Source organism: Lissotriton vulgaris, chromosome 6, assembly GCF_964263255.1.
Source record: "Lissotriton vulgaris chromosome 6, aLisVul1.2, whole genome shotgun sequence".
NCBI classification, from domain to species: Eukaryota; Metazoa; Chordata; class Amphibia; order Caudata; family Salamandridae; genus Lissotriton; species Lissotriton vulgaris.
This window is the reverse complement of record NC_141694.1, coordinates 1428269752-1428290251: the sequence shown is the minus strand read 5'-3', so window position 1 is coordinate 1428290251 and position 20500 is coordinate 1428269752. Positions and strand designations below refer to the sequence as shown.

General features: G+C 43.1%; 1 protein-coding gene across 1 annotated transcript in view; it reads left to right on the top strand.

The window, feature by feature from the left end:
• Window positions 1-20500, top strand: part of LOC147708957 (uncharacterized) — a 113597-nt gene that overhangs the window by 78272 nt on the left and 14825 nt on the right. The window contains exon 4 of the mRNA XM_086925804.1: window positions 19654-19776. Within this exon, the coding sequence (XP_086781930.1) occupies window positions 19654-19776 (123 nt within the window). The remainder of the gene's footprint in view (window positions 1-19653; window positions 19777-20500) is intronic.

Genomic DNA, 20500 nt, shown 5'->3' with positions numbered 1-20500 from the left:
CAAAAAATTAACAAATTTGTATAAAAAATATGTTTTTAATCAATATAATTAAAAATCATACTGTGAATGACCAAAGGGCCAAACCATATGATAGGTATAAAAAATTCCTTGATTACATACAGTTCTAATAAACAATTAGCATAAAACTCATATACAGCACAGTGAAATTTATCGACAGAAACATATATATAGTGACATGGGTAATGAAAAAAAGCATAAAAACTCGACGCGCGTTTCGGCAGAGGACCGCCTTCTTCAGGAGACACAGATTAAATCAACAATGGAGACTCTATCCATGCAGTAAGATAACGGAAGGTGAAAACTTCATATATTTTTGATGAACATATAATCATCGATTGATAGGATTCCTGATCTCTGTGTTAGTGTTCTAACCACTGTTAACGATCGTATGATATAGCGATTTCGTGGACAGGGGCAGTCAGCTCATTCCTGTTCAACGTATGCACTATAAAGATCCCAAACGTAATCTCACAGCTGAATATTCCCAGATGGAAGATGCGAAATATGATGTATAGGGGTTAATCTTTAGAAAGACGTTGATGGCAGTTATGTAGGTATTTCATGCCGAATGGAAGGGAAAATGGGCTTATTTTAAAATAACATAGCGGTTTGTAGTATTCACGCTTTATGCAAGTCGTCTGATGATGGCGCCTTGTTGTAGGAATTAAAAGAGGCTCGTGAATCAATTGGTAAAGGACGAACAGCAAGATGGTGCTGCTCCGAGGTTCGTAGTGTGGGGACCCGTCCTCCACGTAAACAGAAGATTGGAGGCCAGGCTTGTGACATAGCCTGTGCGGAGATATACACGGGCTAACTGCGTGCTATACGAGCCCACGAGGCGGGAGCTGTGGGGGTTTAAGAGACCATCTAGTAGTCAGCAGTGCTGCGGACCCCCATGGGGACCCCGGAGTGCTATGAGGAAAGAGCTACTACCCTCCAGCGCTGTAGTGCGGAGGCTGAGACAAATGTTCTGGCGCCGTCCATTGTGCCCGTGAGTGCTCAGTGCACTGCGTGGCTGAGGTGAGTGCAACGACCCCCAGTGGTGCTCCCTATGCTGATGAGCCACGAGAGTCATGAGCCCGTGCTCTCTGTTGTTGTTGGATGCCTACCCACTTCCAGTCGGCGCCTGGGCCTGTGCGGATCGTGCAGGCGGTTAGCAGTTACCAGAGGTGACTCTAACTGCGCTATTTTTGATCAGGACCACAAGAAGTTCAACATTGTGTGGTGCTTGGTGCATTGCGGAAGGTGGTATTGTGGTGCATTGGCGCTGTGGTGCGGAGATTACCTGACGGTGAGCATTGCTTCTCCTGCGAATTCCTTCGTGCTGCTGGACTGAGTCAGTTCTAACTTGGGTTCATTGTTGGTGTTTACCGCTATCCTCTACCCCTCAACACTGGAGCAGGCGTGAAACGCTGCTTAGAGAGTGCAAAAAGGGGTGGTGCGCCTCTTGCACCATTTGGATCAGAGTCACGAGCAGAGACGCTGATAGCTTCCACCTTGGCCATAACAACTTGTGTTGCAAGTAGACCTGGGTGGTAAATTCCGTTCTGCTCGCGGAATTTGGTTAATTTTGCGTTCCGCAGAGAACACAGAATTGGCCAAAATTACGTGGCTTTGCAGAATTTTCTGCTTGTTCGCTCTTTCAAAATGCGTGTTTGTAAGATATTTCTCCCCAAGCACGCAAACCGCGTTTGCGAACCGGAAAAAGCATTGCGAATGGGCGGAACAAGCAATTCCACGTGTTTGCAGAAGTTTTGCATGCTTACCGAGATTTTTTACCATTTTGGGGAGCTTTGCGTATCATGACTACGCAAATTCGGCCCACCCTTAGTTGCTAGCTGGAACTAGATGTTAGCGTCATAGTGATCCCTGGACTGGTGCCTCACCCTGGGGGTATGGGGTCCATACGGTGTCCCCCATGGCTTCTTCGCAGCTGGCCTGTGTGGGAACTGCGATCTGATTTGACCTGCTGAAGAGTCTCCGGTGCAGCAGGTTTACTGCTCCTTCGTTTATACTAGTGAAGGAGGTCAGACTTCACCCTAAGATGCCTTGAGGGAGATGGCCCTCATGCCTATTTGATCCAAACCTCAATGCCTGCTTCAGGCGCGACATTGACAGCGCTATACCTCTTTGGTGACCTGTTCTGAGTGCCGTCCTGAGCAATGACATAAAGGTCCCACTGACCTGCTCCTTCCATCTCTCATGCTCTACGGGCTAAAACATTGAGATTTTCAGGTTGTTATCATGGAGAAGGTGGATAAAACTCAACCCAAGCTGCAATTTGAACAAAGAAAATTTTGATTTTTCACAGCCTGCTGGGCAGAAAATCTGGATTTTATTAAAGACACGGAGGCTAATATTATGCAAATTCTCCTTTATTGCCACAGCTCAGCAGTAACAATGAGAGAGAACATAGAAGATATGAACATTCTAGAAGATGTATATAGCTCATGAACACACAGCCATCATCCTTCTTTGTCCAATGCTGCGAATCAAAAGAATAAGGTCAACAAAATTCAACTTGAAGCGAGACATCCAACGAAACATCTCCATAAAACAAATGTAGGAAATTCTTATTCTGAAAAGAAGAAGACATAAACATTTTTAAAAAATATAACCCCTAGGGAGGGGCAAATAGTGGAGGGATAATATTAGCCTCCGTGTCTTTAATAAAATCCAGATTTTCTGCCCAGTAGGCTGTGAAAAATCTAAATTTTATGGCATGACACGGAGGCCAACATTATGCAAGTTTGAAGTGAATTTAGAACATTGTCAATCACATTATTAATAGGTCTAAAATATCATTTTTTAAACATAGTTTCATTAGACCAGTCTGCGGCTCTTAGTATATCTTGAAGCCCACCACCAAGCATAAAGGCTTTAGAAGCTGATGCACCTCTAAGAGAGTGTGCACCAAATATCAAAATGCCAACACCACATTCACTCATCACTTCTTTCACCCATCTTGCGAGTGTGGGAGAAGATACTGGTTTATGAGGAGAGCTATGGGAGATCAGGAGTTGTGTCTCAGTACCTCTCAAATTGATAGTCCTTTTTTCATACTCTTTAAGACATTTGACTACACACAGACGTTCTTTCTCAGGAAAGAAAGGATAGAAGAAAGAGGAAGACATTGTCTTGGTCCTTTTTTTAAGATAAAAGCAAACTTCCTCAGGTTGAAAGTCCCTACTGGTAACATCTAATGCCTTAACATCGAAGTTCGCCTAAAGGTGAATAAACAAAGAAAGACAATATGTTTATAAGAAATACGCTTGAGCGAGAGGACACCGTTCTCTCCCCATGAAGAGATAAGATACAAAATGTTTCTTATGTCGCAAAAGGCTGAGTACTTAGGAGTTGGAGGATTGAGAACGTGCATGCTTCTCATAATCAACAGATACACCATCGACTAAGGAGTGACCCACAGCTATTGCTGACCTATAAACATTAACGGTCCTATAACTGAGGCCAGAAGCGAAAAGCTCAGAAAGGAAATTAACCACCTGAACTAGATCAACTGAAACAGGATCAAGATGTCATGGAAGACACCAGCAAACCCATTTGTTCCAAGCCAATCGATATGCCTCCCTTGTTCCTCAAGCCCAGGATTCAGATATGAGTCGGAAAGCATTGTGCGAAAGGCCAGGGATTTGCCACTGTCGCCTGAAATCTTCCAGGCCGTCAGGCCTAAGGTGCCTTGGTCCAGGAGGAGGTGAGATTCGCCCTGAGGGCCCAGGAGAAGACGACTGAAAGATGGGCTATGGATCGTAAAGTCCATGGTCATCTCCAGGATGACCGGGAACCATGCTTGAGACCACCAGAGGGGGGCTATCACTACCATACTCTGAAGGTATCTGCAAGCGTGTAAGAGAAGTCGTGGGAGCATTACCAATGGCGGGAAGGCATATGGTTTTAAGTTTTGCCAATCCTGTAGGAAGGCATCCACCCCTGATGCCTGAGGGTCCGGCCTCCAACTGAAATATTTCGCCAATTGAGAGTTCAGCCTGTCTGCAAAGAGATCCGTCCCAAAGGGGTCCCACTGCTCTTGAATGCCCAAAAATATATCCCTGTTCAACGTCCAGTTACTGGAGTCCCTGAAAGTTCTGGAAAACCAGTCTGCTACACCGTTGTTCAAACCAGGGAGGTGTTCTGCCATGACTGACAGTCCCTTGTTCAGGCAATAATCCCAGAAGACTTTCTCTATTTCTGTCAGACCTTTCGAATGCGGTCCTCCCAGTTTGTTCACATATCTTATCGCTGAGACATTGTCCATGCGGAGCATTATAGAACATTTCATAGACTCTCCTGTAAAGCTTAAAATTATGAAGCAGCCTGCTAAAAGTTCCGGGCAGTTGATGTGTAGATTCTTCTCCTCGCGAGTCCATCGTCACCCTGTCGAGAGGTTGGCATAAGATGCGCCCCAGCCTGATAGACTCGCATCCGACTCTATTATTATGTCTGGGGATTCCCCGAAGATCGCTTTGCCATTCCAGGCCTCTGCATTCTTCAGCCACCAAGAAAGTTCTTCCCTCGAGTCTATGTCCAAGCTGGTCATCTGAGTGTAGGATTGAGACGCCTTCAGAGTCCTTGCTTTGAGTCTCTGCAGGGCCCTGTAGTGAAGAGGGTCGGGGAAGATCGCCTGAATGGTCGAGGAAAGGAGACCTAGGATTCTCGCTAGAAGTCCTAAGGGAAATGTATCTAGAGAGAGTATCTTTTTTAACTCCTTCCTGAGTTTCTTTATCTTTTCCTTTGGTAACTTTAACTCTCCTGATAGTGTGTTTACCAAGAGTCCCAGGAGTTGGGTCTCCTGTGAAGGGACAATGCAAGACTTCTTTGTATTTATGACAAAGCCCAGATATTCTAGGAGCCGGATGTTAAGATCCGTGTGACGAGAAATAGTCGACTTGGTTTGAGCCATAATGAGGATGTCGTCCAGGTAGATTATGAGCCTCACACCCCGTTCTCTTAACCAAGCCACCACTGGGCGCAGCACTTTGGTGAAACACCAAGGGGCTGAGGATAGACTGAAAGGGAGGCTGCAAAACTCCCAGAGTTTTCCCTCCCAAGTGAACTGTAGGAATTTCCTGTGAGGAGGCCAGATAGGGATGGTCAGATAAGCTTTTTTTAAATCTTGGCGTGTCAGCCAGTCGCCTTTCCTCAGAACGTCTCTGAGTAGGTGTATTCCCTCCATTTTGAAATGGTGGTAAGACAAAAATCCATTTAGGCTTTTTAAATCTATCACAGGCCTTTGTGTCTTGTCTTTCTCTTCCACTAAGAAGATATTGCTTATGAAACCTCTCTGAAAACCCTGTCTTATAGCCCCCTTGGCGAGGAGGTCTTGAACCTCTTGAGAAACAAGTTTCCTTTGATCCAGTGAGAATATTATCTCTCGGGGAGGCTTTAATTGAAAGGGAACATCCAAAAAGTCTATTTTGTAACCCCTGACGGTTTGTAAGACCCAAGGATCCTGAGTGACCGAGGTCCAGTTGCCAGAGAAAAGGGCTAGTCTGCCACCCACCTTTATAGGGGTATCTAAATGGTCTTTGACTGTACCTACCTGTCGAGAAGGTCTTGTTCCTCCTCTCTCCACGCGAAAATCTTCCTTTGCCACGTTGTCTCTGAGGGTAGAAGGTCTGATTTGCATAGAATGACGATTGTTGATATCTGGATCCTCGTCTAAAAAAGGGTCTCGAAGACGATTGTCCACGGCCGGGGAATCGACCCCGCATTCTCCCAGCCTGTCCAAAAACTCTATCCTGGAAAACCTTTTTAATTTCGCGCTGGGACTTCTAAATCAAGCTAAAAGCTCCAACATACTTTGCCATATCGCGTATGAACTCCTCTCCACAAAGGAGCCCTTGCGAGTTGGGTCCAGTCTCTTTATTCGCCAATTCAATGAGTTTAGGGTCTATTTTAAGTAGTATCCCTTTTCTACGTTCATTAGATAAGGCGGTATTGGCATTGCTGAGAAGGCAGATGGATCTCTGAACCCACTCGCGTAGTTCTTTTGGATCAACGGAAATGCCTCCGACATAAGCATTCTCTGCCAAATCAAATATTTTAGTTAGGGGTCCAATGATATCAAGAAGACGGTCCTGACATGACCCGAGTCCCTTGTCTATTCCCTTCCTCAGGTCCTTTGCAACCTTAGCTATAAATGCAACGACCTTAGGGTCTAGTTCGGGAGTAAATGTAACTTTGTCCGGAAGGGAGGGGCGAGGGCATTCCGATCTCAATCTTGACCTCACTTCCTTGGGTATCTCCCTTATTAGCCAAAAAGCAACGTAATTTGCGACGTGCTGGGACGGTAGCAATTCGGGGGCAAGGGGATGTTTGATTAATAAGGGATCAAACATATTGTTCCCAAAAGGGTTGGTAATACCCATTTTAGATCCCGATGTTTTGCTTGTCCCCTCGCAGTTCTCCACGGAGTCATCCTCCGGCATGTCAACATCCGAATCAAAGGGGGACGAACAGGAGAGGTCTATCTCCGCATCATTCTGTTCATCACTATCGATACGTATAGGCGAACCTGGACCCAATTCTTGTCCTTCTGTGGTGCCCAAGGCACCTTTCTGGTCTCCACCCTGACGGGAGAAAGAGCCGATTTTGATGACACCTTATGTTTTTTTGAAGACATGCTAGGTTGTTCCCCCGCAGCTCTCATCTTTGGGGCCTTAACTGCCCCTTCCTTTTGCCTGAGGGGGAGCACTACTAGAAGAAGGCCATGCCCTCGAAAACATGTCAACATTTTTATTCATGGTGTCATTACATTTTTTATTAATGGCTTCATTAAAAGACCCCATGACCTTTTCCATGGCTTTAGAAACCAGTAGTTCCAATTTTCCCTCCAAAGAGGCGTCAGGGTTGGAAGACATGATCAGGTAGGATCAGAGGCCACTAGTCTTCAACTTTATTTAAATATTCAAAAATAGAGAACTAATATAACCCAAACAGGTTAATAACACTCAATCCTTCTATCCTCCAGCAAGTAGAGTATATAATCCTACCTCAAGTAGCAATCCGTTTACCCCTTTTTTTTGTTGTTGTTTTTGTTGGTTTTGTTTTGGGCAAAAAAAGTGCTTAAATTGGTTGTGAAGGACAAACACAATCGAAAGAGGCAGAATCAGACCAGCAACTGTCATAAGTTTACTGGTAACCTTGACAATCGCGCACAGAGGCGTCTGTGGCGTTGCCAAGGTCTTTTCCTCATGTACGTCCCCTCCGCGGTGCACGAAGGTGCACCGCGGAGGGGAGAAAGTCCGGAACCTGTCGGACGGAAGCCCAAGAACGCTGTCAGGCGAAGGTCAGGTATGGTAAACTCCTCACGGAGCCACGAAGGGAGGGCAGGGAAGTCCGTCGGGATATCTCCGGAGTGGGCTGTTGTTATTAGGCACGCGCCGGTTGTGGAGAGCGCGCTCGCGTCTTTTGAACGCGAAGAGAGAGAGAGGCCCGGTCGCGACTAAGGGGGCAATGCTTTAAATAGAAACCCCAGGCAAGGACAGCAGAAAGGCCTGCCTAAGCTGTCTAAAAGGAGCAGCGATGGGCCACGATGGAAAGGGAAACAGATAAATAAGAAGAATGAAGACATACCAAGTGTCAAAGGGAGAGATCAAAGGGAAATGAGCGCATGGTAGGGTCAAGTGGACCCAAATATGCGATAACAAATTGAAATCAGGCAAGCACATGCATCAGTAAACACGAGTGAAAAGGAGGTTACTTATCTGTATGAGCAGCAGCAACAAAGAAGGATGATGGCTGTGTGTTCATGAGCTATATACATCTTCTAGAATGTTCATATCTTCTATGTTCTCTCTCATTGTTACTGCTAAGCTGTGGCAATAAAGGACAATTTGCATAATGTTGGCCTCCGTGTCATGCCATAAAATCTAATATAAGCTTTAAAAGCATCCCATTTATTTACCCTAGATGTAGAACCTTTTGGGTTGAAATGAAAGTATTCTTGAAGTGCATTTAAGAGTTTTGATTTGTTTATTTCATTAGGAACAATACTATTATTCATTCGCCATTCGGATTATGTTTTAAAATTAAAATTAAATTGTAGAAAAAAGGATATAAAGGCATAATCTGAAACATAAATATTACCAAAAGTAGGAGTAACTACAGAATTAATTAGTTGTCTTGAAATTAATAAATAATCAAGTCTCGAGTGTGAGTTATGTGGGTTAGAGAAAAAGGTAAACATTTTTTCCGAAGGAAACTGTAATCGCCAAATATCTCCCAATTTTGTAGTTTTAAGAAAAGATTTAAAAGTGAAAAAAGCTTTAGGAGGCCCCAAGCGCCTTAAAACCCGTAAGGATGAGTAGTTTGCGCTTTACAAATACAGATTTTAGATTTAACATTAGCCATAGTAAAATAGAGAGGAGAAAAGAATTAGGAAGAGGAGAAAAAGTTGAAGAAGAACATGAATGGTCATGATGCTAGGACATAAACCACCTACCTCTGTGGATATGTGGTGGCCGGACTCTTTGGGGCAGCCTCCAACCCCTAAGGAGCAAATTAAGAGCTTGGGAGTGTGGCTCGACCCAGCCCTTAACTTTCAGGTCCAAGCCCGGAAGGTAGCAGGGACTGGTTACGCCCTTATGAGAGCACTCAGAAAAATCCTAGTACTACTTCCCTTTGAGGCTAGAAGGATCCTAGTACAATCCCTTATACTATCACGATTAGACTATGCCAACGCAGTCTATCTAGGGGCCCCTAAAGGGACAATCAAGATTCTTCAGACAATCCAAAATTGTGCTGCCCGAATACTACTGAACATTCCACGCAGAACCTCTGTCAAACCAGCATTGAAGCAACTACATTGGTTGCCTGTGCAACAACGAATCCAATTTAAAGCAATGACTATTGCTCACAAAGCCCTGCACAATTCGGGACCAGACATTCTTGCACCCTTGTTTACTCCTTATCAAACATGCAGAACCCTGAGATCCAGCAATAAGAATCTACTGGCAATCCCCAGGATCAGGAGATCGCGCACCGGGGGCAGACGTTTCACTCTACAGGTTGCAAAGCTCTGGAATAATCTTCCAGATGCTATCCGGTTGGAGGAGAATCATCTCAGATTTAGAAAAATGCTGAAAACCTTCCTATTCTGTTAAAGGTAATGGAGATGACTTGACCACATAAGCGCTGGGATGCCTTAGGGTAACCATGCGCTATAGAAATGTGTAATCATTCATTCATTCATGAAAAATAGTACCTCTAGAACATTGAATAAGGAAAGCCAAGCCAAAAAAGAAAAGACAAACAAACATAAAAAAAGACGACAACAACTAAACATTAATAACAGATTTGAAAAGCACACACGCTTCACAAGCATGACCAAACCATTGGAGCCCAGTGTGGAGAAAATAGTAGAATGTCAGAAATACATATTAAAGCAGAATGCTGTGAATGTTGATCCAGGAATAATTGTAAATCTTCCAGGTGTTGGAAGGACTTTGAAAAACTATCTTTCCAAATTTGCATTGTTGAAGGATCAAAAAGACCATATTTAAATTCAAGACTTCTCAATTGAGGATGAATGTCAGGGAATACCTTACAAATCTTAACAGTATCTTTAGCGAAGTCTCGGTGAATACAATTTTTATTACCATTGACAATTAAGGAAGGAATTTGCCGTGCTGCTTTCCTTATCAATACCAAATGATGATGACATAAAACCTTTAATATCATTTGTCATGGCTTAGTGTGATGAGGATTGCGATGAGATGGAATCCTCTACTCTTGATTTCACATTTTTCCAAGAAATTTGATGTTTAAAAGACCAGGTATCAAATTCTCTAAGTATAGTCTGCAATTGGAATGTTCAACATCTTCTGGTAAATAAAAAATATGCAAATTGTATTGCCTATTATGATTTTCCATATCCAGAAGGAGAGCAGACATAGGAGAACTTTTTGCCACAAGTGGTGTAATAGCATACATTTTAACTTTGTTGTCTTTGTATTTTAATTGAATTATCTGAACTTTTCATTGACATACTAGCCATATCTTTGTGCAGGCTTTTAATCTCTGAAGCTATGGTATTAGTGTTGGCACGAAGGGCTTGAAGTTCATTAAGAATTAATGCAAGGAAGGTTCACTAGATTCCACCACTTTAGATTTTATTGGAGGAAGAGAAATATGTTATTTCCTCTTATTATGACGAGTTTTTGCATTTTTATTCACCATTTTCATATAATAAAAATTAAGGATGTAGATAGATGTAAAGTGCAGGAAAATGAGGTAATTGCAGAAAAAATGCTTCAAAGAAAAGGCTGGTGCAGCAGCTAAAACAGACTGTGGGAGTGGTTAGGCCAAAGCCAGGCCCTTTCCTGAGTACTTACTCCTCCCCCCTGCCAGGAAATCTGGGCAGTATCCTAAAGTAGAGCTGGAGGATGAAGCAGGAGGAAGAAAACACCACCTCTGATGTCCAGAACACCAGGAAAAACCTTCACAGCAGCAGGTAGTACTTCAGAGTGCTGTTTTTCCTTTTTTTAAAGAAAATGCTGACAGATAATGAAGAAATTATCATCGAAAATGGGCTGTTCCGACACAGAGCTCACCGGGAGGTGGCCATCTTGTTTCGTGTGCTCACGCGTCTGTCGACTATGGTAAATTTTATTAGTAAGTTTGTTAATTGTTCCTGTTTCTAAGCATAATATTGATGATTAAAAGCATGTGGTTTGTCATGCTTGTGAGATTATTTAATTGGTAATTATGTGCATGTTTTGATTATTTTGCATTTATCCTACACAATTTTTGTCCTTAATTTTTCAGGCCTCACAAAGGAATTTGGTGATTAATGTTTTGTTGGACTATATTTTAATTATTCATAATTTCTAAAATGTATAATGAAATGTGTCAGTATTGTTTCTAAGTTGTTTTCATGTGTAAATCTATTAAATCATTTTATTTATTTGAGTTCTGGGGTGTTTAATAACTGGGGGCTATTTAGATGGCTAGTGTTGTATATGTATGCTAATGGTATGTATGTTAATGCTTAATATTAATAGATTGTTTATCTTGTTAAAAATAATGTGAGTGTTTCAAAAATGTTTTATTAATATTTATACAAATAAATGGGTTGTTTTTTCATTTGGTGAAGTACTTTGTAGTTTTATTATAAGTTGTTAGGAATTATCATTTTATTTTGAATTGATTAACTGATATTTTATGTAGAAGTTAAGTTATATTTGTTTTTTTCTATAATTAATATTATTATATATTGAATAAAAATGTATATTTGTAAAAGTAAAATCAAAAATAATTTTTGGGGTTCCAAATTATACAATTTAGTTTGTTGATTTGTGAGATGTCCACACATGTTTGCATTTTATCAATGCACTGGCTTTTAGTAGACATGGGGTGCCAGAGATTTATGGGCAGAGATGAGTCATGGGTACAGCTTTACACTAATAGTCAAAACACAAGTCAAGCCCGCAAATATATTGTCATAATATGACAGGGCTTGGGTGGGAAGGGGGATTAGCGTTTCACAGGGACACAGTACCTAACTGAACAATTGGTGAATTTGGGCTTGCTGTGATGGGATAGTACCTCTAATAGGTGATTAGAGCAAGGAGTCATAAAGAACCATAAGTCACACTGCTTAGTCTGCCTTTGCACTACCAACTTCTCTTATCTGCTGGCACCAGAATCAACCTTCTTCCATGGCATGTATTTGGTCCCCCTGCTCTTTCTTTCTTTTTCAATTTTACATTGCTCCTGATGACAACTTTAGTACCTTACCTTTCACCCTAACATGTCCCCCTCAAGGCTGTCTGTATCCTCCTTTGCACTGACACCTGTTGATCTTCCATTGTCCTGCTTCTCTTTCATTCTACTGGTTTGTCTCTTCCTCTCCAATCTCTTCACCTTCCCTCACTGAATCTTGGCATAGATGTACAAAGCTGTTACTTATTCTGGGATAAGCTCATTTGTGGATTGAGGGTCCTAATAGACCTCTAGTTGAGCCATAGCCAGGCATCTGTCTCAAACCTTCAGTGATCCATCCACCTTTAAGATTTTCAATTTTAAACCTGATCCCACCCTCAAATATATTCATTTTTTCTAACGTTGATGCACTAATACTAAAATAGCGAATTTTTCACTCCCAGTTATACACACGTTCATCAATATTGTTGTGACTTAAACTAGAAAATGCAAATTGTACCTCCCAAATATATATACTCTTCTCAATTTTGTATGGATTTTTGGGTTTGAAGTTAGAATAGTTATTCTGGCCCCGCTTAACCTTACTTATATGCAATATATATATATATATATATATATATATATATATATATATATATATATATATATATATATATATATATATATATATATATATATATATATATATATATATATATTCACTGAAAAAACCATAGGTTTCACACCACTTATAGTTAGGTGGAAATTTTACTCGCCTAAAACCATTGAAATTCCCACGTTATAGTTAGTTGGACTCACTATAACTTGCACGTGCAATGCACTGCTGATGACGTCACATATTACATCACTCATGACATGGTCAGTGACATCACTCATGACATCACTCATGACATCTCAATTGACATCACTGATGACAACATCCTTGTGACAAAGTGACAGACCTCCTATCAGCATAAAATAACCTTTGACACACACATTCAAAAATAGAAACTAACATTTTCTTAAAAAAGGTGAAACCAATACCAATTACAACAACTTATTAGGTAATTCCAACATCTACATACACATCCACTCATTCACCAACAGTTCTATAATCTTACAACTATTGCTAACTAGTGCCCAAGGTTTGTGGATTCCCTGGAGAGGACAGAATAAATAGCGAAATATAGTTAGATGTTGGATTTTTAGGAGGGAAATGGCAAAACATTACTGTGGAAGAAAGTGCCTGTTTCCCACTAGAAATGGCATCAGCAAAGGTTTCATATGCTAAAATCACCATCTTCACAGTTTCAGGAACAAACATTACCACAGGTTTGGAATTTTCCAAAAGAAGTTGTCTATTTTTGTAATTGTTGTGGTTTCAACATAGTTCAGGTTCATGTTAGGGACAGATGCGAAATCTATGGGTGGTGCCTGAAAGCTATACATTCTGAAAAGTAGACAATATTCTGAATTCAGCAAGGGTGAAATTTGTGTAGATCCCTCATGGTTTTTCCAAAGAAACTAACTGTTAAAATAAAAATAATGAGCCCGATTCCCAGAACTAACTTACGACAAAATCCTAAACGTACTACCATTTTGTTTTCACAGAAGGCACTTACTCATTTTGGTATTTTCAGAAGGCACTTACTCATTTCGATATTCACAGAAGTTAGGAGTCCTAACTTTAAGACTCCTAAATGCATTCTGTGAATACCGAAAGTCTCAAAGTTAGGATTTTTCTCAGTTTAGGAGCAGTAAAGTTTGGACTCCTAGCTTTAGGACTACTAAATGCCTTCTGTAAATACCGAAAGTCTTAAAGATAGAATTTTTCTCAGTTTAGGAGTAGTAAAGTTAGGAGTTGTACCTTTACTCCTCCTAAACTGAGAAAAATCTAAACTTTCAGACTTTCGGTATTCACAGAAGGCATTTAGGAGTCCTAAAGTTAGGACTCCTAACTTCTGTGAATACCGAAAGGAGTAAGGGGCATATTATCAAGAACGGAGTTAAGATTATCGCCACTTTAGCAGCAGAAAACTGCTGCTAAAGCAGCGGTAATGGGCTTGATAATATGCCGTAGAGAATTCCAATATAATCCCATGGTCACACCAGAACATGGGTTTCTATAAGAATTCACAAGGGCATATTCTCAAGCCCATTATCGCCACTTTAGCAGCAGTTTCCTGCTGCTAAAGTGGCGATAATTTTAACTCCGTTTCTTGATAATATGCCCCTAAATGCCTTTTGTGAATACCAAAATGAGTAAGTGCCTTCTGTGAATACCAAAATGAGTAAGTGCCTTCTGAGAATACCAAAATGGTAGTACGTTTAGGATTTTGTCTTAAGTTAGTTCTGTGAATCGGGCCAAATATATTGAAAATGATTATGAAAAACCAGCCATTTCTGACATTTTTATGTGTATCCTCTTGTCATGATGGAGGATTTACAAAAGCAGTGTACCAATACATCTGCTAGACATTTATGGTCGAGCAATATATAGAGTTTGTAGGATCTCCAATCACTCAATATACCCAGAGTCAAATGCTGAGCTGCTCCTTTACAATGGTTTTTCATTGTGTACTGAGTATGGGTAAAATATAAAGAGTGAAAAATGGGTGTGAAGAAAAGGTATATGTTTCTGAAATATTCACCAGATACTGAACAGTCTTTTTTTAGACAGCTCTGAATTTGTGGGCACTGATACTAACATGAGACTCAGAGAGCATTTTGCAAAATGTCTTCTTACTTGCACACTGTCTCACATTTGGAAGGCACACATACAGGGAAATCTATTTTGTAAAACCAAATTATCTACTAATACATATTCCTCCCTACCTGAGTGTTGGGGCCAGCGTTTGTTACACAAAACACCCCAAAACATTATCTGTAGACATCATATTTCAACCATCAGAAGATATGCTTTTTACAATGTGGGTAGCTTTAGGTTTTGGCCCTAGCTCATTTGCCACCAGGGAAACCCTACCATACCCAGATATTTCTGCAAGAGCTGTCCATCATGGTGTGACGTGTGCAGTTCTAACATTGTTTTTTTACCTGGAAGAGTATGCAAACCTCAAACTGCATCTAAGAATACATTTGTTCTTCATATTTCTGTGAAGAAAAGTACGGCAATCTGTCCGGATTCACATAATAACTACCACCAAGTGTTCCCCTTCATCTCCCGATAAGAATGGTACTCAACTTGTGTGAGTGGGCCTTACACCCGTAACAGCAAGAGTCCCAAAATACTACATGGACAGATCAACATTTTCCACCCAAAAAGAACCCTCTTTTGAAATGATAGGGACTGCTGAATTTGGCACCTAGCACAAATCCTACCACACCCATACATTCATGAAGACTAGACACCTGGAGAAATCCACAGTTGAATACCTTGCATGGATCCCATGACATATTCCTACACACAGTGCCATTCGAAGCTCATATTTATTATAAAAATACACATTTTCATCACATTTCAATGAGCAAAAGTTCTGGACTCTGCATTGAGCTACATATTTCCTACAACCCAGCATGTTTTCAGGTTTTGTGATAAAAATGGTACCTGGGTTGTGTTGGTTAGCATAACAACCTTAACAGGAAAGGGCCTAAAATGGAACATTGAAAGATCATTTTTTCCACTCAAAACCAACCATTGTTGTGAAAATGGGCTGGTTGTGGATATTCGGTCTTAGCATATTCCGAACCCAGAGAAACCTATCAAACCTGCTCCATTATAAAAAATTAAATACCATGGAAGTCCAGAGTGATGTAAATCAGTGGGATCCAAAAATATTTTCTTACCCAAAATGCTCAGAAAACCTCAAAATATGAGTAAAAATACGTTTTGCTTCATTTGTGTGAGGGAAATTTCTGGAATCAGCAGGAAGCCACAGATTTCTTACCATATAATATTCACCAAAATGGTACTTAACTTGTGTAGAAGAGTGTACCGCCAGCACCATGAAAGGACTCAAAATGTAAAAAGGAGACATCAACATTTCCTATAAAAAAATAATGACTTGTATTTTGGTCCACTCCCACAAGTAAAAATGTGCCATTAAAAATTAAATTCATAAAACATCTATTCTGGGTTCTGTGGGTGCATTATTTACATTAGAACTGCTGTCTAAGACCACACATCATATCCAAATGTATGATTTATGTAGCCTTCCTTTAGTAATTGGAGTATTAGTTGAAGGTGATGAGAACTAGGGGTGAGTAGAACTCTCAGAGATTTACTACCCAGAATGATCCAGAGTTTCATAAAATCTCAGCCACATTCCATGGAGTTCAACAAGCTGGTGGGATTTGGCAGGTAGCCCCGCTCCCATTGTTTTTTAGTACAGGGAGCTTGTTCAGCTCTGTAAAATCAGTGCAAACAGCACCATGGGGTAAGCTAGAGACCCCTGCTCATTTCTGGCTCTCAAGTAGATTTTCTACTCGAGTGGCAGATTTCCCAAAACAAACAGTCACAACCTGACATGATCACCCACATTAAAACCATTTAGCACCAAAAAACATGCTAAAGGACGCAAATTCTTTGTCACACTCATCAACTGAACAAGCTGGGTGCAAGAAAAAACTCTGCCACTCAGCAATTGGGAGAGTTTTGCAGGCACTCTGCTTTCCAAGCAGAAAGTGTAGTAGGCAAAACACTGTGACCTGCACTGGCAGAGCATAATCTTTCGCCTACCACTAGTCATTATGCACTTCAAATGATAATCACAACTCTTGCCATCAAAGTCAGTAAATAAACTTCTGCTCAACCCTCTGGTAGTTGGCACAAAGCAGTCAGGCCTAATTAGAGGCAATATGTAAAGTATTTATTCAGCGTTCAAACAGTAATAAAGTGAACACACAAGACAGTACAAATCCCAAACAAATTTCAAAAAATAAAATGCCAAAATCCAATAAGTGGAACTGCAATTTTACATTTTTAAAGTTTGAATTAAACAAAGTTTCAAAATCACAAAACGCCAACTGTTTTTTACCTGACTGCACTAGACGGGGTCAAAGTCAAAGTTCAAGGTTGAAATTGATAGAATGAGTGTCAGATACAGGGGACCATGTTCATCCTGGTGGAAAGTTTGCCTACAGACTTAGAAACTTTAATGGAGAAAAACGGGTTGTCAATGAGTGGTCAGCAGGACAAAGGAAGCTGGATCCCATCGCCATCGTCCAAAAGAACAGCATCAGGGTCTCGACTAGCACTGATGACGCCCTCAGCACCGCCAAACACATGCATTTCCAGAACTACACAGACCCTAACTCCACCCTCAGAGGCACCCTCGTCTAAAGCCCCCCGGACCCCGCCCCCAGTTCAGCGGCTCCATCACCAACTTGACCAGCACGCACGCTCTGTCCTCCACCGACTACATCCTCCTGGGAGACCTGAACTTTCATCTTGAGAACACCAACAACAACAACTCCACAACCCTGATCGATAATCTCGCCAACCTTGAACTGAAGCAACTCGTCACAAAGCCCACCCACTCCGCCGGCCTCACGCTCAACCCCGTCTTTTCCTCAAGTCTGCACGTCTCTGCCAGCCACACCACCGAACTCCTCTGGACTGACCACTGCTGCATCCACTTTGCCTTCCAGAAGCCCACCACACACCACCGCACCCAACAGATCCCCGCCACTTCTGAAGCAAAATAACAGAAGACCAACTACAATCAAACCTAGCTTTCAGCCCACCCACAGAACCCACCAACACCGATCACGCTGCCCACAGCCTCAAACGCTGGATCGAGGACTGCGCCAACACCCTCGCACTGCTGAAGAAACCCCAGCAAGAGGGCCAGCTGGTTCACCCCAGAACTCCTAGCCGCCAAGAAAGTCTGTCGGAAACTCGAGAAGAAATGGCACAGTGAACAAACTCCGATCAGCCACGCAGCACACAAGGACGCCATCCGCAACCACCACCACCTCATCAAGGCGGCCAAGAGGACCTGCTCCAAAGACCACCTCAACAACAATGCACACAATAGCAATGAGCTCTTCAACATTGTGAAGGAACTCTCCAAACCCAGCTAAACACCAATGACATCCAGCCGTCGCAATACCTGTGCGACTCCCTTGCCACCTTCTTCCACCGCAAGATAGCAGACATTCACGACAGCTTCAACACCCAGACAGCCCCAACAGACAGCAATAAAACCGACCCTCCACACACCATCGACCACGAACCCCTGCTAGCCTGGGCCAGTGTGAGCATCGATGACACCATCTAGACCATGATCCGGAAACACGCCAAGATCCACGCCCTACTCAAAAAACCTAAGGCAGACTCAAGAGACCTCAAGAACTTCCGGCCCATCTCTCTGCTCCCCTTCAAGGCCAAGGTCATTGAGAAAACCGTCAATAGACAGCTAACCCGATACCTCGAAGAAAACAGAATCCTGGACCCTTCCCAGTCAGTGTTCCACAGCAACCACAGCACTGAGACTGCCCTCATCGCCGCCACCAATGACATCAGGACCCTTCTGGACAACAGCGAGACCGCAGGACTCATCCTCCTAGACCTCTCTGCTGCCTTCGACACCGTCTGCAACCGCACACTATGCGCACGCATCCATGCCACAGGTATCCGAGACAAGGCTCTGAAATGGACCACCTCCTTCCTCTCTGGCAGAACCCAGAGCGTCCGCCTCCCCCCAATTCTGTTCCAAAGCCTCCGAGATCATCTGCGGCGTACCCCAGGGAATCCTCCTTCAGCCCAACACTGTTCAACATTTACATGGCCCCGCTCGCACACGTAGCCCGACAGCACAACCTCAACATAATCTCCTAGGCCGACGACACTCAGGTGATCCTCTCCCTTACCAAGGACCCCATTACTGCCAAAGCCAACCTCCACGAAGGAATAAAGGCCATCACTGACTGGATGAAGACTAGCCGTCTCAAACTGAACTCGGACAAGATGGAGGTCCTCATCCTCGGCTCCAACCCCTCATCCTGGGACGACTTCTGGTGGCCGACGGCACTGAGGGCAGCCCGACACCCACGACACTGCACACAACCTGGGAATCATCCTCAACTCAACGCTCTCCATGACCAAGCAAGTCAACTCCACCTCCTCCTCCTGCTTCAACACCCTCTGTATGCTCCGCAAGATCTACAGATGGATCCCGACAGATACAAGAAAGACACTCACCCAGGCCCTTGTCAGCAGCAGACTCGACTACGGAAACGTCCTCTATGCGGCAGTCCCGACCAAGCTCATCAAACAATTACAACGGATCCATAACGCCTTGGCACGACTGATCCTTGACACACCATGCCACGGCTACATCACCCCCTACCTAAGAAACCTGCACTGGCTCCCCGTCAACAAGAGGATATCCTTTAAGCTCCTCACCAATGCACACAAGGCAGTCTACAAGACCGGCCCAGCCTACCTCAATAGAAGGCTATACTTCTACATCCCCAACCGTCTTGAGCATCCAAAGAACAGCCACCGGGGTGAGATCCTTATCCCACCTCACCGCCAAGACATGGAACACCCTCCCACTGAGCCTACGACAGACCCAAGACCTGCTGACTTTCAGGAGGATACTCAAGACCTGGCTGTTCGATCAATAGCACCCCCTCAGCACCTTGAGACCCTCGCTAGTATGTAGTGCGCTTTACAAATGATTGATTGATTGATCCGAAGTGGGCCCCAGCAAAAGCATGTTGTTGAAGTGCTGGAGTTCAGAGGCGGTCGTCGACAAAGGCAGGAAAGCTCCGAGAGTGTGAAGCCAGAAGTTTTTGCCTGGGAATGCCTTGAGGTCAATGGGATTTGGCTCTGCATCAATCTTGGCAAAGTCTTCTATGTGCTAACATAGAAACTCTTCCGGAGGCAGATCTCTTTATGCAGGGCAAACCAGCAACCTGGGACCGACTGGTGATTTGACGTCGAAGGCTGTGGCAGTTTTCCAGTCAGAAAATTGGCAAAACATTTCTATGTCCCACTTCTTGCAGTTTGAGGAACAAGAGCAGTACACTTTAACACCAGCCAAGAGTCCTGGGCCTGAGGGGAACCAAATGGGGTTTAGCACTCAGTCCAACAGAGACAAGCAGCAGGGTTCAAGGCACACCTTGTTGGTATGGGTCAGCTTGGAAGTTGCGGGGAATGGGCCTCTAGAAGCTTGCTGTGTCCCTGTAGCACCAACAGGAAGTCAGCCAACTGACCAGTGGAGTCACTTTGAGGGTCCTGGATTCAAGGCAAGGAGGTCCAGTCTTCCTTCAGGTTCTTCAGACAGCAGGGTAGTCTTTCTTTAGTTTATTCACAGGTCCAGGAGTGTTCTGAGAATGGTAGTGGGGATGCCACATGCATGCCCAGTGAGGGCCTAGTACAGAAGATACCACACTTATGCTCAGTGCCAGATGTCCTAGATGTGGGAAAGTCCTGGCTATTCCCTAACCATTGGGGTAAAGGTTCCTAGGCATCACCCAACTAAATCTTGCTGCACATTTAGTGTGTTCTATTGTAAACCATACCATAGTGCCTCTCTCTACTTAAATCCAACATGGTAGAGCCTTTTTTCCCTGGTCAGAGTTCCCTGTGCCTATTAGGCAACTCCTCTCTTGTGGTCTCTCCAAACCAGCTCTCGGGCAACCCCTTCATCCACTTGGTTTTGATCAAAGCTGACTAGCAAAACAAAAGGTAGGCAGGCCTAGGTGTTAGCTACACCTGCTAATGACATGGAAGACATCCTCAAAAGATCAGAAGGGGCTGGGCACCGCCTACAGTCAATACTGTTCAAGGAAGCAAAACATCTCTCCACACCCAAGACTTGTGTCCACTGTCTGGTAGCAATCCACGTCT